The sequence below is a fragment of the Staurois parvus genome, unplaced genomic scaffold (assembly GCF_062004578.1).
Source record: "Staurois parvus isolate SC_StPar_1 unplaced genomic scaffold, SC_StPar_1.0 ptg000011l, whole genome shotgun sequence".
Classification (NCBI taxonomy): Eukaryota; Metazoa; Chordata; class Amphibia; order Anura; family Ranidae; genus Staurois; species Staurois parvus.
Window position 1 is genome coordinate 15504798 of NW_028317807.1, and position 23672 is coordinate 15528469.

The 23672-nt window shown below is 42.0% G+C and overlaps 1 protein-coding gene across 4 annotated transcripts in view; it reads left to right on the forward strand.

The window, feature by feature from the left end:
- ADAM23 (ADAM metallopeptidase domain 23) overlaps window positions 1-23672 on the forward strand; it is a 243664-nt gene that overhangs the window by 41982 nt on the left and 178010 nt on the right. For all 4 annotated transcript variants that reach the window (XM_089671082.1, XM_089671098.1, XM_089671077.1 and 1 more), the window contains exon 2: window positions 21575-21801. In XM_089671082.1, the coding sequence (XP_089527208.1) occupies window positions 21575-21801 (227 nt within the window). The remainder of the gene's footprint in view (window positions 1-21574; window positions 21802-23672) is intronic.

A 23672-nucleotide genomic window follows, 5' to 3' on the forward strand; every position in this document is an offset into this window, starting at 1 on the left:
TCTAACATCCCCTGGAAGTCCATTGTAAAACTGCTCCAGTAACAGCAGTTGTAACAGTTCCTCCAGCTTGGTGATCTGACACCCTCGGACCCAGCTGCTGGCAGTGTGTTGTAACTGATGTCCCCATTCAGTGAAGGTGTCCTGGGGTGTCTTCTTGAGTGTCCGGAACTTTAAGCGATACGCCTCTGGGGTGAGAGTGTAGCGGGCCAACAAGTGTTCCTTAACAAAATCATAATCCAAGCAGTAGCTGTCGGGTACAGTCCTGAATGCGTCTGCAGCCCGACCGGTTAGCTTGCTGCTCAAAATGGGGACCCGGTCTTGGGTTGCCACACCATGGATGGTGCACAAACGTTCAAAGTCCTGAAGAAAGCTATCAATGTCCCCATCCGCCTCTGAGAAAGTTTTAAAAGCAGCGTAGGGAATTTTCTTTGGTCTGGTTGCAGTCTGGAGAAGGCAGGAGGTAATCCTCTCCCAGACCGAGTCCTCGGTTGATGACCGGGAGTGACTAAGCCACAGTTGGGTGGCATCGTCCAGGGCCTTGGAAATCTGTTCAGAGGTGGGAGCGCTGCCAAACAGAGACAAACGCCACTCCACCTCTTGTCGTAAATCCGAATGGTGTAGGGGTCTCTGTACGGTGCTAAGTGGGCCTGGTGTTTCAGGGGCCAATGAGCTGCTCTGTTCCTCCAACTCCTCCTGTGAAGCAGAGTTCACTTCTGGTGGAGCAGTGTTCGCTTTAAGCATAGTGGGGTGCGCATTCACTTGGTCCAGGGTCATAATCTCGTCCAACAGTTCCTCTCTGGTCTTGGAGCCAGCGATACCTCCCCGAGCGACAAGCATGCTTTGGAGGGCTGGCTTCCGGAGGTCCCGTATATCCATCTGGCTGAGCAGGGATGTCTCCGTGAAAAAGATGGGGTCCCGGTTGGTGGTTTGGACTTTCTCCGCAATGAGGAAAGATCCCACCGCTGGCAACCAATTGTGGCGGAACCGTTCCTCCTGGGCTTCCTCGTGCGGAGCTATGTGTCACACCCAATGGTCCTCATTTCCTGCAAGTCTTCCAGCATTCTCCCAAGGCAGGTATTATAGCTAAAAACACGAGTCAGAACTTCGTGTAGGGTGAAACTGACAATCTTTATTAAACACAGCTCAGTATATACAACTTCACCCCACCCCCACCAGACAGACTGGCACCAGGTTTTCCCCACCCACAACAAACCATGCAATGCAAGATACCTAGGAACTCTATAGAAGTGAAAGACTACAAGGTCACATTTCCCTAAACAAACAGTGTAGAATGTCTGTGAAACATGTCCAGCTTTACAAAGGGGATAAGAACCAGAACAGAAAGGGCAAAATGGTATCACAAAGGGACAATTCGTCACAACTATATTTTACTGTGACAGTACTAGGCCCTGCCATGGTGTGAGTATAGGAAAACGTCACACAGGATTTACAGTAATGAGTGCTGGGTTTAAATGAAGAAGACTGGAGTTTCAGTTTTCTCCAAGTTTTGTAATCCAGGATTTAGGGTCTGGAGTTGAAGGGCTTCAAATCATCTTGGGTGGGTTGAAGCCTTAAGTCCTGTTTCCAGGTCTTATTAGAGACCTGCAGGCTGTGTGAGTGTACAGGTTATAAACAAGAAGCTGGCTATAGCTCAGGGTCCCATTAGGAGAGAGCTGTGTGTTGCAGCCAGTAGGGATATGTGTTCTTGCCAGAAGACAGAGGTTGTCTACTGCACTCCATGTTTTTTTTCCTTGTTCTTAGGTTTGAGAGAGTTGAGGCAGCTACTCGAGTCTGGAAGAGCCTCTCCTGTAATCAAGAGCTTTTTAACTGCATTTCCCAGAGGGAGATTGCCAGGAGGAGGGGAAAGAGCTACATTTTCTCAGGCTGTACAGGACACAGCTCTCTTGTCATAAGGGAGCCTGGGGAGTGCACATTGCTGTCCAGTGTGCACTACTACTGCTGCATAATGACAGACTGACCAGGATCCAGAGTGCTGAGTCCAAGTGTGCTGAAACCTGAGAACAGACTAATTGCTCTGTGTGACCAGATGGTGAGGTGCAGTATTGCTGGGAATGATATGCTGCTGCTGTGGAGATTTACTATCTGCTGCTAGAGACTCTGAGCCATTTAGGAATTGACAATACAACCATTTAATAGCCTTACTGCTGCCTGCAGGTTTGACTGGAACTTTTCTCAGGTGCACCAATAGTACAACTAGGCCCCAACACTAGCCAGCTGAAGAGTTAGGTCTAAAGACTGTCTGTTTGAACTATACTTTTGATAGTGGCCTTGCACTAGAAGTAGGTAATATCCCAGTTGCCTCTGAGGAATCAATAGAAAGAGGCAAGTGAGTAAGAGAGCATCACATCTGCTTCTAATTATATATTGTTACTTACAGTGCCTTGAAAAAGTATTCATACCCCTTGAAATTTTCCACATTTTTTCATGTTACAACCAAAAACAAATGTATTTTAATTGGATTTTATGGGATAGACCAACACAAAGTGGCACATATTTGTGAAGTGGAAGGAAAATGATAAATGGTTTTCAAAATTTTGTACAAATAAATATCTGAAAAGTGTGGAGTACATTAGTATTCAGCCCCCTTTACTCTGATACCCTTAAGTAAAATCTAGTTGAACCAATTGCCTTCAGAAGTCACCTAATTAGTAAATAGAGTTCACCTGTGTAGAATTTAATCTCAGTATAAATACAGGTGTTGTGTGAAGCCCTCAGATGTTTGTTAGAGTATATTAATGAACAAAGAGCATCATGAAGGCCAAGGAAAACACGAGACAGGTCAGGGAAGTTGTGGAGAAGTTTAAAGCAGGGTTAGGTTATAAAATAAAAATATCCCAAGCTTTGAACATCTCACGGAGCACTGTTCAATCCATCATCCGGAAATGGAAAGATTATGGCATAACTGCAAACCTATCAAGACATGGCTGTCCACCTAAACTGACAGTGCAGACAAGGAGAGCACTAATCAGAGAAGCAGCCAAGAGGCCCACCCCTAACTCTGGAGGAGCTGCAGAGATCAACAGCTCAGGTGGGAGAATCTGTCCACAGGACAACTATTAGTCGTGCACTCCACAAATCTGTCCTTTATGGAAGAGTGGCAAGAAGAAAGCTATTATTGAAAGAAAGCCATAAGAAATCCCATTTGCAGTTTGTGAGAAGCCATGTGGGGGACACAGCAAGCATGTGGAAGAAGGTGCGCTGGCCAGATGAGACCAAAATTAAACTTTTTGGCCTAAAAGCAAAACACTATGTGTGGCGGTAAAACTAACACTGCACATCACCTGAACACACCATCCCCACCTTGAACCATGATGGTAGCAGAATTATCTGGGGATGCTTTTCTTTACCTGGGCCAGGGAAGCTGGTTATAGTTGATGGGAAGATGGATGGAGCCAAATACAGGGCAATCTTAGAAGAAAACCTGTTAGAGTCTGCAAAAGACATGAGACTGGGGTGGCGGTTCACCTTCCAGCAGGACAGAATGGCCCAGTCAAAGTCCAGAAATGAATCCAATTGAGAATCTGTGGCAAGACTTGAAAATTGCTGTTCATGGATGCTCTATCCAGTCTGACAGAGCTTGAACTATTTTGCAAAGAAGAATGGGCAAAAATGTAACTCTCTGCATGTACAAAGCTGGTAGAGACATACCCTAAAAGACTTGCAGCTTTAATTGCAACGAAAGGTGGTTCTACAAAGTGGGATGAATACAAATGCACGCCACCCTTTTCAGATATTTATTTGTAACAAAATTTGAAAACCATTTATCAATTTCCTTCCACTTCGCAATTATGTGCTACTTTGTGTTGGTCTATCACATAAAATCCCAATAAAATACATTTACGGTTTTGATTGTAACATGACAAAAAGTGGAAAATTTCAAGGGGTATGAATACTTTTTCAAGAACTGTATGAACACATTGGTATCTTTTCATATCTGTCTATAACTATGCTCTGTTTCTATCTACAGCTATATTGATTGTCAATGGTCTGTCTAATTTCCTACAGCCATTCATTTTATTCACCTTCACACATGCAAAATCATAGATATATATGCATCAGTTATCCATATAAACCTACTACCAGAATTCTTCCAAATGTCCCAATACTATCTGTACATGCATACACATGCATCCATCCACCATCAAATTGCATTCAGGTATCCTGCTCTTCTTGCAAACATTTCTTTTCCATTTCTCCTTAATACGAAAACACACTCTTCTACTTGAAAGAGTAGCAATGTGTGTTTTTAATAATTTGAACTGCCCCAGTGTTATAAATATGAGAATTTTTAGTTCTTCTACCTGTTGCTAAAGAACTTGTTGTTGTTTACTCCTTTTAGTAGGAATTTACAAAGTTATAGTTTATTGAATCAGACAAATACAGCAGAAATGCTACGTTTAGAGCAATAACATTTTTACTTTGTTGTGAAATGTAACAAAAAATATATTTGTTTTAAATCAGTAATGCTACAATAAAACAGAGCAGAGCACAACCAAAATTGGATATCCAAGCATTTAAGTATAAGGCCTGATACTCCGGAAGTCTGGGGCAGTACAATGTACAATTTGGTTGTATTTCAACAGCTGGGAGTCACGGGTGCTGCAAGTAGAAATCAGTGGTTGTTCACCACTGTATGCAGGTCTTAACATGTGTGCATGCACGTGTTTACATAAGTAGCAACGTATACCCACGCAGAGCTATTCATTTCTATGGGTGTCTTTGCTCCCAGCTGGGGAAATACACCCAAATTTTACAATGTGCAGCCCCAGGTAACCATGTACATGAAGCCTATAGCTATAAATAAACAGACTATAAATATCTGTTTGTGTATAATATCTATCTATCTATCTATCTATCTATCTATCTATCTATCTATCTATCTATCTATCTATCCATCTATCCATCTCTCCATCTATCCATCCATCCATCCATCCATCTATCTATCTATCCATCCATCCATCCTGTACAGGAGCGGACTGACCATTCGGGCACTGCCCGAGGGCCCGGGGTCAGTAGGGGGCCCCATGAGATGCCAATGATACCTTTCATAGGCTTTTTATGGTGTAGTTTGAGTGTGGGCGAGGACACCAGGGCGCCATGATCCCCTATTGCCCAGGGGCCCAATGAGTTGTCAGTCCGCCCCTGCTCCTGTATATATATATATATATATATATTGTAAGATGGATAGAGTCAACTGGTAGTGGCAGCGACAAACCGTGCTTGAGGCAGTGACACCCAGGAACAGTCCAAGTACACAAGAGAAACAAACACAGTTTGAATGCAGGAGGACTTTGTATAGGAGGTCCATAGTTAAAAAATCAAAACATGCTCTGCTCAGTTCCTGAATAAAACAGTTCCCCTTAATGTGTTGCAGAAAAATCAAGAAGGCAGCAATGTACCTGTATGTTCTGTTGGCACTCAGCATTTTCACCCAGCAGCAAGATCCCACAGCAAAGAGAGATAGTCCTAAGCATCATTCAATTCACATATATAAAGACCTTTAGACAGCTGAGACTAATAATGAGGTTCAGCTACCAAGTAAAATGTAGATGTAATAATGGAGGTTTTATCCCACCCAAAATTCTACAAAGCCTCAAGGGCCCTGTACAGAACTTTATAAGATTCTAAGTACACATGACTACTTGTACTTTACTTATGACAGCAACTCTTCACAGTAAGGTAGACTGGGTCTGGCCATCCAGGTGAGCAGTTGGTAGAATCCCAGAGTTAGTTCCTCAGGCAAGTGGCAAAAGAAGTCTCTGATCTAAACACAGAGGCTGTTGGCATAGGACCACCCCACTTCAGGCTCAGCACTCTGGTACAGGCTGTATGCAGTGTGTAGATCATCTTAGGAAGCTGTGTACTATTGCACTCTAACACAACTGCCCAAATGCCAGGATTAACAGTGGAGGGTGTTTCCTCGGGTGACAAATCGCACGCCTTGTCAGGGACATCATGCCATAACAGTCTCATTGAGTGCAATCTTTCTGACACATAATGGTGGGAGAGAAAGCAACTTACACCCCTTGGGTTTTTCCAGGAGCTTTTGGGAGCCTAGAGGTTTGTGGGTATCTAGAGACTTGATGGACAAGGAATTAAAGGATCCTGTGCCTGCATTTGAGCAATGTAAGTAAAAGGGCATTGCTAATGTTGCTCTATTGATTCACAACTTGCAGAACTGAACCCCAAAATAGGTTTATACAAAGAGAAGACCTAACCTAATTACCCTCATCGCATTTCCCCGTTTTTTTTACTCAAAGGTTAGGGTGAAGCCAACGAGTCTGTATTATAATAATCTCTATTGTCTATCTTTTTAACTTTAAGATACTGTGAAGTTATACAATGTTTGAGAAAATATACATGCAGCAAAGTCATTTTGTTATTTTTTATAGTGTTTTATAGAATACTGTGAAACTGTGGGGCAGCTGTGCTGAATTCCTTTTCCTTTTCCAGTTGTTGCAATACTGCACAAAGAATTACTTTTTTCAGTCCCACTAGAGGTTCCTGCTGTGGAAGATAAGGCAGAAGAGAGTGTTCATCATATTTGAATTAAGATAGAGTTGTAGCTTCAGCAGATCTTTTGGATGGTACTCCAGTCCCGGCCCATGTTTGCTGGCAGACTGGACAATGAGGATTATTTTATCATCTGCTGGTTCCTCATGCATTTCTTTAGAACAAGTATGTTATGGATGTTGGATTGGAAAATAAAAGTTACTTTGCCCCGAATGCAAGTCATACTCTTGAAACAAATTATTTTGATACTGTATAAAACCCCTGATCATGTCCGGAGGTTCAGTTTGGAGGTTTACAATAAGGAACACTGTAAGAACAAGGGCCAGTTTTTTTTTTTTATTACAGGGCTTTGCACTACATGTTAGGGCTGCAGTAAGGAAAAGGCCTCGTTGTATTTCCCAGGCGTTTAATGTGAAAAATATTACCGTATTTTTTGCTCCATAAGATGCACTTTTTCCCCCCAAAAAATGGGAGGAAATGTCTGTGCATCTTATGGAGCGAATATTGACCAGGCCTTCCCCCTTCCCCCCATTACTGTGTTAAAATACCGGGCCAGCCAGCAGGGAGGGGGCAGGACCAGGTCCGTAAGCTCCATTGACCCCACCCCATGCAGCCTGTATGCTCGAGAAGGAGCTGCTGTAGTGGAAGTTGTAATGTGAGTGGGAGCCCTGCCCCCGGACCTCAGAGAGGATGCTGAGCACGGCTAGCCAGGTATGTCCTTTCCCCCATAGACTGCCTGTGGACTGTTATACCAAACCCTGAGCTTTTTCACAAACTGTATATCTGTGGATTGCTGAAAGAGCTCTGTTCATCCCCTGTGTCCTGCCTTCTCTGCAGTTATGAAATGGTTACAGAGGATTACAGGCAGTATAACCTTTGATGTCCACACAGTAAAGAGTCGATGATTGATAACCGATGATCTTTTACTGATAACATGTGACATAATGAGAATGAATGAATGTGCGGATGAATGTGGATAAATGCGCGGTAAAACTGGAATACAAACAGAATAAACAAACATGAGTACATATCTAACTACCTAGCTATATACATAACATTCCTCAGTATATAGGAGGGGTACTTACAGACTTTGGGGGTCTAATCAAGCCCATATATGAAGAGGGAACAGCATCCCACATGTACTTGCATTGTAGAATTTCTTCAGTCTGAAGAGATGAGGTCACTTCCTCCCAAGTTAGCAAACAGGAAGTCTCAGGCCTTAAGGGGACAGACACTGCTGAATGCTAAAGAATGCCTTGTGTAATACAAGGCAGCACACTCCCCACCTGGCATAATAATGATATGCCACTATTAAACTCTTGGAAGGAGTAAAACGACTTCCGTGATGGGTCTAAGGTACACCTTAGGGGTGCCCTGTTTTACTACTCTGACCTCTACTTTCCTGACTCTGCTATCACTACTAGCATCAGTCCCCACAATGAGTCCAATTGGCCACTCGTTCCTGTGGGCCTGAAAGTCTTTTAGTAGAACAACATCTCCAACTTGTAAGTTGGGCTTGTCGGCTTGCCATTTGTTGCGTGGTTGAAGGGTCATCAGGTACTCCTGTCTCCATCTCTTCCAGAAGATATCACATCTGATAATGGTGACATTGGCTTGCTCAAGATAGTCATTGTTACCCTGGTCAACACTGGCTGTTTTGCTGAAGGATCTGGCCAAGCAGATGAGTTTCCCTATGGCACGGATGAGTGACTTCCAGCTGGAAAACCTTTCGAACCTACATGAGCCAAGACCTTCTCTGGTGGTTAGAGTCTTGTAAACTGCAACTAGAGGTCTTACCTCTTTGTCTTGGTCTGGTTCTACAAGCTGAAAAGTTCCTTTCTGATCAGTCTCTTCAGTTTCTGGTCCAGTCAAGAAGGATGGACCTGTGAACCAGTTAGTCTGTTTGAGGACAGCAGCTGGTACCAGTCTAGTCCCATGGTCAGCAGGGTTCTTGTCTGTACTGATGTGATGCCACTGTTCTGGACTTGTACACTTTCTGATACGTGTTACTCTGTTTGACACGTATGTGTAGAATCTTCTTGAAGCGTTGTGGATATAACCTAAAACAATCTTGCTGTCTGTGTAGAAGTTCACTGCATGGATCTCGATGTCCAGTTCTGCAATGAGTAAGTCTGCTATCTCCACAGCTAGGACAGCAGCACAAAGTTCTAAGCGTGGGACCGTGTGAGCAGGTCTTGGAGCCAGTTTGGACTTTCCCAAGATGAATCCTGCATGGCTTTGTCCCTGAGTGTCTATAACTCTAAGGTAGGCTACAGCTGCTATAGCCACGGTGGATGCATCTGAAAACACGTGTATCTCTCTTCGTTTTGTAACAGACAAAGAAACAGAGACGTATGGTCTTTGGATGCTAAATCGCTCAAGCTCCAACAAAGAGTCTTTCCACAACTTCCACTGCATTTCTTTCTTTTCAGGTAGAGGTGTGTCCCAATCACTTTGTTCTAGCTCAGTTGTAATCTCTCTCAAAAGAGCTTTGCCTTGCATGGTGATGGGTGCTACGAACCCCAAGGGATCGTAAAGACTGTTGACCGTAGACAAGACACCTCGCTTTGTGAAAGGCTTCTCCTCCCTGGATACTCGGAAGGTGAAGCTGTCAGTTTTCAAGTCCCAACTAAGCCCTAAGCTTCTTTGAAGGAGTGGTGAATCTGTACCTAGATCTAGGTCTTTGAGGTCTTTTGCATGGTCTTCTGCTGGGAATGCTTCCATGACTTTGCTGTTGTTGGAAGCCACTTTGTGCAGTCTTATGTTAGATTCTGCTAGCAAGTCTCTAGTGCTTTTCAAAATGTCAATGGCTTCTCCACTACTGGAGAAGGAAGCAAGTCCATCATCTACATAAAAGTTTTTCATAACAAATTGTTTGGCTTCAGGGTTGTGTCTGTCACCTTGCTGCGCTGCTCGTCTCAAGTTGTAGATAGCGACAGCTGGTGAGGGACTGTTCCCAAACACATGTACTTTCATCCTATACTCTATGATACCTTTGTTGAGGTCATTGTCTTCATACCATAGGAACCTCAGGTAGTCTCTGTGGTCTTCACGGACAAGGAAGCAGTAGAACATCTGCTGTACATCTGCTGTTACTGCAACAAGTTCTCTTCGGAATCTGATAAGGACTCCAAGAAGTGTGTTGTTCAGGTCTGGTCCGCTGAGAAGTACATCATTAAGGGAAATACCTTCATGCTTTGCACTGGAATCAAATACTACACGTATCTGACCTGGTTTTTGAGGATGGTACACTCCGAATATTGGCAAGTACCAGCGTTCTTGTTTTTCATGCAGTGCTGGTGCTTTTTCAGCTTGATCTTTGTCAAAGATTTTCCGCATGAATTCTTGGAAGTGTTCTTTCATGTCTGGCTTTCTTTCAAGAGTGCGCTGCAATAGCGCAAGGCGTTTCTCTGCTTGCACTCTGTTGTTGGGAAGACGATGTCGTGGTGTACGGAATGGTAGTGGGGCTACCCAACTGCCTGCTTTGTCTTTGAAGACTTCTCTGTCCATGATCTCAAGGAAGAGGTTATCTTCAACAGATGGTGCTAGTTTGTCATCATCTTGAGTTCTCTCAAACACTTTGTGGCCTAGCTGATCTGAATCTTCAGCTGAGGCTGTATCTTCCAGGAACCTCTGGATGTTCTGGGGATGCGTTGGGTTAGATAGTTTCTCTTTAATCTGCATGCTGTTGTTACATGGGCAAAGACATGATGTGCGACCGTTCTGCAGCAGATTTGTTCTGTAGACATTCACCTTTGTGGGTTTGTGAAGTCCGTCCAAACATACATTTCCAACGATAACCCATCCAAGATCAAGACGTTGAGCAAATGGTGCATTGTGCGGCCCATTGTATTGTTCTCTGACCTTGTGCACTCTCAGTATGTCTCTTCCTAGCAGAAGGACGATTGCAGCATCTGGGTTGAGTGTTGGGATCTTGTCTGCTATTCGCATGAGATGAGGGTAGTGACGTGCCACTTCAGGTGTGGGAATCTCTGACCTGTCATCTGGTATCATGTCACATTCTATGAGGGTAGGAAGAGTCAGCTGCGTCTTTCCATCTAATGACTCGATGGTGTAGTTGTTTGCTCTTCTCCCTGATGTCTCTATAACTCCAGAACATGTCTTCAAGGTATATGGAGTTGGACTTCCTTTGTCACCGAAGAGGTCGAAGAACTCTGTCTTTGCTAGAGACCTGTTGCTTTGTTCGTCTAGGATTGTATACATCTTCACTGCCTTTTCTCTGAGACCGTTGGGATACACTTTGACTAAGCATATCTTGGAGCATGATCTAGAGAGTCCTGGTTCTGTACAGATCTCAGTGCACTTTGAAGTTATCGCTGGTGTTGCACTTTCTTTTTGCTCCCCACCATGATCTTCTTGAGTTGCTGGAACTTCTGATCTCCATGGTGGTGGTCCTGGGTGCAGTGCTGACAGATGTCGGTCATTGTTGCATTCTGTGCACCGTATTTCTCTCTTACAGTCTTTTGCAAGATGTTGCATTGAGGCGCAGCATCTGAAACAAATGTGATTGTCTTTAAGGTAAGCCTTGCGCTCCTCTAATGTCTTACTTCTGAAACTGCGACATTTTCTTAGTGGATGAGGCTTGTTGTGTATTGGGCACTGTTTGTCTGGATCCTCAACTTCCTTGCTTGTGTTGTCTTCCTGATTGGCTGCAGCCTCAGGCGGGACTTCTGTCTTCCGCACAGACACTGTTGCTCTGCGTTCTTTGTAGTGTACTGGCGACTGCTTCTCTGTCCTTGGGGCACCTGCAACTCTCTTGTTCAGGAAGGCGAAGCTTGGGTCATTGCGTGTCTTAGCTTGGTCTACAACGAATTCAGCAAGGAAGACAAACGGTGGAAATGCAACTCGATAGTCTTTCTTGTATCTGGATGCTTGAGAGACCCACCTTTCTTGCAGGTTGAAAGGGAGCTTCTCGATTATGGGCTCTACTCCACGTGCTGTGTCTAAGTATAAAAGACCTGGCAGAGTTCCACTAGTCTTTGCTGCTTCTATCTCTAGGAGTAGGTCTCCGAGCTCTCTCAGCTTCTGATTGTCTTTGTTTGTCATTTTCGGGCAAGTTTCTATTTTCTTTAAAAGTGCTTCTTCAATTACTTCAGGTGACCCATAGCAGTCTTCCATTCTCTGCCAGACCATCGCAAGTCCTGCTGTTGCATCATGGACATGCACTGACCTGATTCTTTTGGCCTGCTCTGAGGACTCTGGTCCTAGGTATTTGGCGAGTAGGTCGAGCTTCTCTCTGTCTGTCAGCTCTAAGTTTTGGGTGCTGCTTAGGAAGGATGACCTCCAGGCCCAGTAGTTTTCAGGACGATCGTCGAACTTCAAGAGACCAGTGCTCACCATCTCACGGCGCATCAGGTATTTCGACACGTCTGTAACCCTTGCTGTGTCAGGTGCGTTTGTTCTGGGTACAAACGCGGGACTACTGGCTGATAGTGACTGATGGGTTCGTTGAGGTATTTGACTAAGTCTATTTTGGTCAGATGGTTGCTCTCCTCTATTGTAGTCTAGATCTGGTTTTGCACGAGGAGAGGTTATATCGCCATCTACTTGGTTTCTTAGCGTGTTGGCGGTTTGGTATCTGAGCCCGTGATTGGTTGACTTATCACGTGGCGGTTCAGGTTCAGTCTTGTAGTGATGCGTAACATCAAAGCTGTCTGCTCCCAACTGGGTCCTTGATGGTTTCGGTGCATCACTAGGCTGTTTATCAGGGTACAGGGTTGCTTGTGATTGCACGTACTCACGGGTGCGTTGGAATGTACTGAGAGGTGTTATCAGGGTTTCCAGTACATCGCTCTCTACAAACTGAATATCTGCAGCTCTCGCAAGAACGGCTTCAGCTATGGCTGCTGCAGCTATTTTCTGTTGCTTAAGTATGTGTAAAGAGGCTTGTACTTCTGCCTTTCTCCTAAGCATTTCTGCTTCCCCTTCGGCTTGTCTCTTTTTTATTTCAGCTTCCCCTTTGGCTTGTCTCTTTTTTATTTCAGCTTCCCCTTCGGCTTGTCTCTTCTTCTGCTCTTCATCTAGGTAGCCTTGCTCTTTCATAAGCTTTGCTTCCTGTATGGCATAGGAGGCCATGGCGCATGCGGCCTCGGCCTTGGCTTGTGCCCTGGCTGCGATAGCGCTGACTGAAGACAAGTTTGTGACGCTAGAATGTCTGGAACTTGTATGCTTACTCCTGGCTGCCCCAGCACTGACTGACGATAGGTCTGTGACGTTTGAATGCCTGGAACTTGAACGCTTAGATCTGGCGGTTTCTGCTTTGGATGACGACAGATCCGATTTGTTATAAGTTCTCGGCGTGCTGCATTGTGACCTAGTTTCCAGTGTACTGTGCATATTTTCTTCCTGTTTGCACGAGATTTTAGGAAGGGTTAATTTAGTGATATCTTTCATATCTTTCATAAAGCTGAGTTAGTTTCACTTTGCTATGCCTTAGACTGGCTGTGCTGTGGGGATTTCACACACACGTGCTGCTGTATTAACAGTTAAGAGTCTTTTCTGTGTTGTGGGGCTTGCTGTAGATTTTTCACACAATGTGCTCTGAAGTAACCGTGTAAGTCTTTTTACTGTCCTGCCTTCTCTGCAGTTATGAAATGGTTACAGAGGATTACAGGCAGTATAACCTTTGATGTCCACACAGTAAAGAGTCGATGATTGATAACCGATGATCTTTTACTGATAACATGTGACATAATGAGAATGAATGAATGTGCGGATGAATGTGGATAAATGCGCGGTAAAACTGGAATACAAACAGAATAAACAAACATGAGTACATATCTAACTACCTAGCTATATACATAACATTCCTCAGTATATAGGAGGGGTACTTACAGACTTTGGGGGTCTAATCAAGCCCATATATGAAGAGGGAACAGCATCCCACATGTACTTGCATTGTAGAATTTCTTCAGTCTGAAGAGATGAGGTCACTTCCTCCCAAGTTAGCAAACAGGAAGTCTCAGGCCTTAAGGGGACAGACACTGCTGAATGCTAAAGAATGCCTTGTGTAATACAAGGCAGCACACCCTGTAATATGTCTTCAGTCTCTGATCATCTCCTGTACTATGTGTGCAGTCTTTGATCATCTCCTGTAGTATGTCCGCAGTCTCTGGCCATCTCCTGTACTATGTCTGCAGTCTCTGGTCATCTCCTGTACTATGTCCGCAGTCTCTGTTCATCTCCTGTACTATGTCCGCAGTCTCTGGTCATCTCCTGTACTATGTCTGCAGTCTCTGGTCATCTCCTGTACTGTGTCCGCAGTCTCTGGTCATCTCCTGTACTGTGTCTGCAGTCTCTGGTCATCTCCTGTACTATGTCTGCAGTCTCTGGTCATCTCCTGTACTATGTCTGCAGTCTCTGGTCATCTCCTGTACTATGTCTGTAGTCTCTGGTCATCTCCTGTACTATGTCTGCAGTCTCTGGTCATCTCCTGTACTATGTCCGCAGTCTCTGGTCATCTCCTGTACTATGTCCGCAGTCTCTGGTCATCTCCTGTACTATGTCCGCAGTCTCTGGTCATCTCCTGTACTATGTCTGAAGTCTTGGTTCAGAATATTTTTTTTCTTGTCTTCCTCCTCTAAAACCTAGGTGTCAGGTGCATCTTATGGAGTTAAAAATACAGTAAATCATTTTTCTTATTTATCAACAAGGCTCCCTTGTATGGGGCAGAAGATTTTATCCACATCCTGATTCTCCTCATTCCTCATTGGATTTTAGAGAAGAATAATTCATTTTTTCAGTAACAATTGTATATTTAATTTAAAAAAAAAAAACGGTTTTCCAAGAGAAGTCTATTTTGTATGTCAATTTTGTGAAAAGAAGAAGGGGAGTAGTTGTAGATGGAAGAAGAGATGTATAGATAGATAGATAGATAGATAGATAGATAGATATGGCAGGCATGGAATAGAATGGCTTGTTGGATGGAGGGAAGAAGAAACGGTGGGTAGAGGACAGTGCTGTTAGTTTTCAGCAAAATGTATCCCTGAAACTAACCTTAAAGCGGAGCTGCACCCTAAAGGGGAAGTTCTGCTTTAAGGCCTCATCCCCTGATCCTCGTTAAGTATTGGCACCTTTGGGGATCGGGTGCCTGATTTTGACAGATATCTGCTCCAACTTCAGCTGCGACCGCCTAGGAATTTGTCTTCCCCGCATCCCACCCCGTAGACTTCTAGGACATGTGACAGATTCCAGAAGACTATAGGACCATTCACTAGGCGCATCGCTACTCGTGCATGCGCAGTGTGCACCTGGCTGTGAAGCCGCAAGCTGTCACAGCCAGGTGCCCACACTTAAGATGCCGGGGAGAGAGGACGGCTGGTGAGCACACCACTGGATCAAAGGACAGGTGAGTGTTTGGTCTTTAAAAGTCAGCAGCTACAGTTTTTGTAGCTGCTGACTTTTATTTTTTTACATTTTGACTTGTGCTCCGGTTTAACTGTAATCCCATCCTTATCACTAATTTCCTAAGGTAAGCTTAAAGTGTATCTAAACCAAGAATTAATTTTCTTTTATTTTTGTATAGGTTAGAAAATGCTTAGCACACCAGATTTCCTTGCATTTCCTTTACTAGAGCACAACAGAAAATGAGAGGAAGTCTCTACAAGTACAAGGAAATCCCCCTTTAGGGCTTATTCACACCATGGTGCAGAAGCAACAGATTTTCTGCATGCATTCTGCATTGGCACAACAAAATCAATTGTTCTCTATGTGTCCTGTTCACACCACAACACTAGTATCACCTGCAGATTTTTTTCTGCGCAGGAATCTGAAACATGTATAAAATTCATTGCGCGAATGAAAACTGAAGTCCCTGCAAGTGAAATCTGCACATCAGTTTCCATCACTTTTTCTGTATGTATGGTGTGAATGAAGCCTTAGACAGTTTTCATTAGGAACTGGTGTCCAAAACTGAAAGATTTCCCTATTTTCCTGTTTCAATGACAACTTTAAAATATTAAAGTTTTCGTCACTTAATGTTTTGGTGAGAATCATTGGGACACATAAAGGGGTGAATGTCTCCAATGAGGCACAGGAAACAAATTAACTTCATAGATGTTTTAAGTATTCCATGCTCCAAAACATAATTAAGTAAATAAATATAAACACATTTGGCTTTAGATACAGTCACTTCTCCAGTGCTGGAAACACTGGACTATCCTCCTAGTGCCTAGCCTCCTAGTGCTATAAGACTAGCCTCCAAAAACAAAGACCAACCAAAGACTAGCCTCTAGTGTCATAAGAGTGGCAGGATCAGAATCTGCTCTTTAGGGGAGGAATGGAGAAATGTTTGTTGTGTAATCATTACCTAGATTGTTAACTTCCAAGGTTTTGTCCTCTTCCTCTGCCTTCACTCCAGTGGTCTCTGGTGTGCTGATTGGGTGAAATATAATTGAAACATACCAAGAAAGGTACAAAATATGTATTACAATGCAGCCCTACATTAATACTGTATAAAGGTGTAAGGAGAAGATGTGTATCTATTCAATTTGATGGTTTGCATTTTCTTCTGTCACTTCTTTAATAGTCTTAAGTTCCTGAAGTGCTTGGTGGTAAGCAAAGCAATGTAAAAATGATCACGATGAAATATCAATTGCATTCCTATGGTGTGATTTACAGTCTTGTTGGTGTTGGTTTACAAGCAGATTGTTGTGTTACCAATCTAATATGGATTACTGAACTATTACATTTTTGCATTAGTAGAACCTCTTTTTTGATAGAGTTTTGAATAGTGTAGAGATGGTTTAAAAATTTTTTCTATATCCACCTGGAAAGATTTTCATTCCTTTCCTGTCTCAGGGATGCAACAGGAAGTGAAAGTAATAGGAATTCCCAGCTTAGACAGCTGTTACCCTCATTTCTTGCTTTGGTGACAATTCTAAAAGTTTGGATTGTCCCTCACTTTTAGTCTTGATGACAGGGGTCAGCAGGACAAATAGTGGGGTGTATCTCCTTAGTGGGGAAACAGACAGTGATAAAAACTTTGGAGGGATATCCAAAAATAAAAAAAAAGGTTTTGCCAATACATACAGTATACGTTAAGCTGTGACTGATCATGTCTGAGGAAGGACTGTGTTCCATCCCCAGAAAAATAAAGGGACTTAAACTTGCCTGCATGCAGATAAATAGATGTAACATTTAATTTGTTACCATCAGGATTTGTACCTGAAAAAAGTAATCATTTGTAACAAGACTATCTTAAACCTCCAAGCCTCTGTAAAATGTAAAGCCCAACTCCAGACAAACCTTTTATTTGGTTTTAGAGAGAGCAGGAAAGCATTAAAGTCTTTATCAAGTTATTTTGGAAATGTTTTCAATAAATGTGAAAAAAAAGCATCAGTGTCTCTTGGTTCACAATTTAATACCTGCATATTTGGGAGGGAAAAAAGGAAAATGGTTAGGTAACTTAGAAAAAGAGGGGTGAAAGAAATGGTGCAGGTTCAGATATCACTAGTAAAAATCATACAGTTGAACACTGTTGAGATGCATCATATAAACAGATTATTCAATGGCATCATATGCAATCTCATATTCTGACCCTAGGAAAAAAACATCTGGGAACGGCTACATCTACACCCAACAAGATGCAGAGAAAATGAGAAAAAAAACAACCAAACTCTAGGCTCATCAATGCAATACATTTGTAAATCTGATAAAATGAGAGTATCAATAAAACAAAAGACCTTTTGTTAGGGGTCGTAATGCAGAGCTATTAGGTTCCCATTTTCTGAGTTACCTGGGGTTGGGGCTCAGTATTGTTAGTTACAAACAGCCAGGAGGCCCATATTTTTATAAACTTGTTATAGTTATTCTCAATTGAATTTAGGTCTGGACTTTGACTGGGCCATTCTAACACATGAATACGCTTTGATCTAAACCATTCCATTGTAGCTCTGGCTGTATATTTAGGGTCGTTGTCCTGTTGGAAGGTGAACCTCCACCCCAGTCTCAAGACTTTTGCATACTTCAACAGGCTTTCTTCTAAGATTGCCCTGTATTTGGCTCCATCTATCTTCCCATCAACTCTGACCAGCTTCCCTGGCCTTGCTGAATGAAAGCATCCCCACAACATGATGCTGCCACCACTATGTTTCAAGGTGGGGATGGTGTGTTCACAGTGATGTGCCGTGTTAGTTTTCCACCACACATAGTGTTATGCTTTTAGGCCAAAAAGTTCAATTTTGGTCTCATCTGACTAGAGCACCTTCTTCCGCATGTTTGCTTTGTCCCCCACATGGCTTCTCGCAAACTGCAAACTTGACTTCTTGTGGCTTTCTTTCAACAATGGCTTTCTTCTTGCCACTCTTCCATATAGGCCAGATTTGTGGAGTGCACGACTAGTATTTGTCCTGTGGACAGATTCTCCCACCTGAGCTGTTGATCTCTGCAGCTCCTCCAGAGTTACCATGGGCCTCTTGGCTGCTTGTCTGATTAGTGCTTTCCTTGCCTAGACTGACAGTTTAGGTGGATGGCCATGTCTTGGTAGGTTTGCAGTTGTGCCATACTCTTTCCATTTTTGGATGATAGAGTGAACAGTTCTTTGTGAGATGTTCAAAGCTTGGGACATTTTTCTATAACATAATGCTGCTTTAAATCTATCCACAACTTTATCCCTGACATGTCTGGTTTGTTCCTTGGCCTTCATGATACTGTTTGTTCACTAATGTTCTCTGACAAACCTCCGAGGTCTTCACAGAACAGCTGTATTTATACTGAGATTAAATTCCACACAGGTGGACTCTATTTACTAATTAGGTGACTTCTGAAGGTAATTGGTTCCACTAGATTTTAGTTAGGGGTATCAGAGTAAAGAGGGCTGAATACAAATGCACGCCACACTTTTCAGATATTTATTTGTAAAAAGTGTTGAAAACCATGTATCATTTTCCTTCCACCTCACAATTATGTGCCACTTTGTGTTGGTCTATCACATAAAATCCCATTAAAATACATTTATGTTTTTGGTTGTAACATGACAAATGTGGAAAATTTCAAGGGGTATGAATACTTTTTCAAGGCACTGTAATTTGAGCAAAGAACCAGAGTTGTGAGCCAGCCAGTATTGACCCTATTTCCTATTCCACAATGGCTGGGGGCTTTGTTGTTTTCCAGTGGGTTGGGATTAAGTTATTAACATAATGTAGATAGGGCAAAATGCTTTCTTTATAACTTGGGTAGTATTTTGGAGTAAGAATACAGAGAGGTTGTCCAGCAGTTGTGAGTCAGTATTCTTGTTTGCACTTTTGTGGGGCAGAAGTTTGCCCTTGTTCCCTAAGATAACATACTGTAAGACTGTTCCTGAGCGATGATCGAGCAAAAGGTTATTCAGGATTGTACAGCAAGAGAGTTTGTTCAGGATTAGTTTTTTTACACACATAGGGCCTTGTTTGCAGATCTCATGGTTGAGAGATGCTCATGCGTAAAGTCTGACAGCTGGGTATCATGCTGGTGCCCCAATTGTGGAAATTTCCCCCCAATTCCTGTCAGTACTCAAACTAAATCAAAACACTTTTTTGAGAAAAGGGTTTAGACATCTGTCAGTTGTTTTGTTTTTTTCTTTTTGTTGTCTGTGTCTCCCTGGTTTGGTGACAGCCACCCTCTTCCCCCCATTTCTATAAGCATCACAATGACAGGAATAAAAATCTCTCTATTGTGGTCATATGCAAAAATGAAAATCTGTATGAAATGTTTAACTTTTTTATTTCCTAAATGAAACATACATATAAGCTGTAGTTAGGCATTACTTTTACTGATATCTATCGTTCCTTAAAGGCGTTCAAAAAAACATGTACATTACTGAACAGCACAAGACTTCCCGTTTAGGATCAGCAGTCCACCGTGTTACTTATATAACATCAATTTCTTTTTGTTTGCTTGCCTCCAAAGACCATGAAGACAGTCCTTTTACTCATCATAGTGTAGATCATGTTACTAAACATCAGGACAGTTCCTGACCCACCTTCTAAGGACTGATTACCATGCATGGTCATATAATAAGCCAGGGGATAGATCCTGTTACCAAACTCCAGGCCCAAGGACAAGACCCAACACTTATCTTGAGTACACTTGCATGGCTAAACCTAATATGTTCAAGATTACACTAGACCATTAGAATTATTGCAGTGTCTATGTTACATCTTGTCAACACAAACCTTAAAATAGCAAACATAGCAAATATAAACCTAGTATTAACTCAGGAACATTAACTACTCTGAAGCAATTAAAGCATATCAAAGACGATATAAAGTCAAGAAAGTGCATAAATCTGTATAATGCATTTATAAAGTCTGTCTAATCAATACTCACAATAATATAGTATATCTTGTAGCTTTATAGAACATAAAAATCTCAAAGTAAATTACTGCTACTATACTTAGATAAAATGTGCTCACTTAAATATCTTAACTATTACAATTTTTCATTTATTATGGACTTTATTGGTAAGATTTCTTCGCTTGGGTTCCTGGGTCTGTTTTGGGCAGTATGGATCCTGCTCCACCTGTTGGATTTTTGAAAATCATTTTTTAATCTCCATAATGCTACGGGAGATGCTTGAACACCCAAAGGTTGGCAAGGCACCAAAAATCTCAGTAGGACAGGAAAAGAGTCAGGAATTATGTAAGGAGATTTAACAAATGCAGTGCCCAAGACATTTAAAAAGCCAGGATCTAAGTATAACCAAAATATTTGTTTTCCAGTGCCGTCTCTGTATCAGTTTGGATACAGGCAGATGGTCACCTCTACTTGGTGCTGTCAAATAAAGACAAAAGGTCAGGTATGAAGTTTCTGTTCTGGCATTTTCTGCCATGTTGGCTTAAGTTGTTCTAAGTGGTGGCCTTTGGTTGAGGTCATGTATCAGATAATGCTACACTAGTGTTACCAATAAAGCACACATAGGGGCTTTTTTTAAATAGTGGTATACAATTCACCACTTTAGATCTTTCAAGGTAAGTATACCTGCCTGGATTCATCTTTATTTTAAGTTTAGTTAATTTTTTGCCACTAGCTCAACAATTTCTTCAAAAAGGGAAATATATTTTTGAGCAGTGAAAATGAGATTCACCAAATATTCACTGCAGATAAATCAATCACCACATATATCAGGAAAATTCACCTCAATGAATGTTTGGTGAATATTACATACACTGCATTATAAATATATCCCAATGAAATATTTGCTGTATTTTATTTTAGGGCGGTTCTGGGTGATGCAGCCCTTTCATGATGACATCCGCATCTGCACTATTTTATGTCTAAATACACCGAGTGCAGGGTGGCAGGGACATACGGCTCTGGATTCAGACTTTTCTCAGTATTTTGGGTTAAGCTGCTGGGTGTCATTTGATCTGGAGGGCTGAAGACATCTTCTGAAAGTTCCCGTCTGAAAGTGAAGATTGCATCCAGAGCTGCTTTTTATTTTTTAAAAAGAAAAAAACCTTTGGGGTCATACTCATGTGGATTCAAATTTCAGCCAAACATCTGGTGTTTTAGGTTGTATGGGATGTTAATATAAAAGTAGAATTCAGACAATTATTCTATCAGTATTTAAAATTGTATTTACAATTGTAATGAATACATAGTTGGATTATAGTTTGATTTTTTTAAATATTTGCCAGGAACAAGTTTTGCTTTCTAACCCTATGAAACGCTGAAAGATATGCAGAGACTGCCCTCCTGCTAAAAAATACTAGCTGCCTGGCTGTAATGCTGATCTTCTGTTTCCAATAACTTATGAGTCCCTGGCTTGAAACAAACATGCAGTAAGTGAAGTCAGAATAAAATCTGAACATGTGATCTGTATGCTTTCTTCTAGGTCAGTAAAAGTGTTGAAGCATGACAGCCAAGCAACTAGCATTTCAGAAAAATTGGTCAGCAACGGCATCCTGCATGTTTCTGTAATCACAGGTTTTATTTAATAATATTAAATAAATGATATTCATTGATATATTGCTTTAATGCACATAGCATTATTCCCAAACAAGTACTGAATACTGTCTTTGTGTTTGTCTTTTTCCATTAGCTCCGCACCACAATGATACGGCTGCTACTGCTGGCACACTAGCAGAAGAAGAGCAGACATCTCAACGAAACGGCAGCAGTAGAGAGAGCCCTAATCACAACCAGAGCAATGAAGTGCACAGAGAGATCACACTGCCCTCAAGACTAGTTTATTACCTTAACAAGGAATCAGAAAGCCCATATCACATACTGGATACCAAGACAAGGGACCAGCAAAAGCATAACAAGGTATGGGTAAAAGGCTACCATATAATGAAACTACTAACAAAATGCAACTGTGATTCCATCTAGGCTTACTGTGTTCAAACAGTGCATTTCAAAAAGAAGAACCTTAATTGTGGCAAAAAAGAAATAAGATAGTAAAAGATGAATGGGATATATAAAGAGAGTTTAACAGAGTTTAAAATGGCCTTGATGTATGTGATGCAGCGTGTGCAATGCCTACTGACTGATATATATATATATATATATATATATTTTACACTATATTGCCAAAAGTATTGGGACACCCCTTTAATCATTGGATTCAGGCGTTCCAGTCATCTCCATGGACACAGATGTATACAATCAAGCATCTAGACACGCAGACTGCTTCTACATCTTACAAACATTCATGAAAGAATGGGTCGCTCTCAGGAGCTGCCTCCTGTGCAATAACTCCATCCGTGAAATTTCCTTGCTACTAAATATTCCACAGTCAACTGTTAGTGGTATTGTAACAAAGTGGAAGCAACTGGGAACAACAGCAACTCAGCCACGAAGTGGTAGGCCACATAAAATGATAGAGCAGGGACAACACATGCTGAAGCTCACAGTGAATAGAAGTTGCCAACTGTCTGAAGAGTCAATAGCTAAAGACCTCCAAACTTCATGTGGCCTTCAGATTAGCATAACAGTGTGTAGAGAGCTTCATGGAATGGGTTTCTATGGCCGAGCAGCTGCATCCAAGCCTTGCAATGCAAAGCATTCTGGTGCAGTGCGGTGTAAAGAATGCCACCACTGGACTCTAGAGCAGTGGAGGCATGTTCTCTACAGTGAAATGTTTTGCTTTCTAACCCTTTGAAACCCTGAAAGATATGCAGAAACTGCCCTCCTGCTAAAAATACTAGCTGCTTGGCTGTAATGCTGATCTTCTGTTTTCAATAACTTATGAGTCCCACACCATAACCCCCCTCCACCAAAGTTTACACTTGGCACAATGCAGTCAGGCAAGTACCGCTCTCCTGGCAACTGCCAAACCCAGACACTTCCATCAGATTGCCAGACTGAGAAGTGTGATTTGTCACTCCAGAGAACATGTCTCCACTGCTCTAGAGTCCAGTGGTGGCATGCTTTACACCACACTGCACCAGAACACTTTGCATTGCACTGTGATGTAAGGCTTGGATGCAGCTGCTCGGCCATAGAAACCCATTCCATGAAGCTCTCTACGCACTGTTGTTGTGCTAATCTGAAGGCCATACGAAGTTTGGAGGTCTTTAGCTATTGACTCTTCAGACAGTTGGTGACTTTTGCGCACTTTGCACTTCAGCATGTGTTGACCCCATTCTGTCATTTTATGTGGCCTACCAATTTGTAGCTGAGTTGCTGTTGTTCCCAATTTCTTCCACTTTGTTATAATACCACTAACAGTTGAGCGTGGAATATTTAGTAGCAAGGAAATTTCATGGATGGACTTATTACACAGGTAGCAACCTATCACGGTACCACGCTTGATTTCACTGAGCTTCTGAGAGCGACCTATTCTTTCGCAAATGTTTGTAGAAGCAGTCTGCATGCCTAGGTGTTAGATTTTATACAACTGTGGCCATGGAGGTGATTGGAACACCATACAACAACACAATACAATGATTTGGAGGGGTGTCCCAATACTTTTGGCAATATATATATATATATAGATATATCTATATATATATACAGTAGATATATATATATATATATATATATATATATATATATACACATAATATTTTTTTAATGATAATGTAATATTTTGTCACCAGCACTGTGCTCATAAATAATAGTTACATCATATAAAAAAATATCCAATCACTAAAATCTCTCTTTACTTTATACTTTAACATTTTAAAAACATTTCA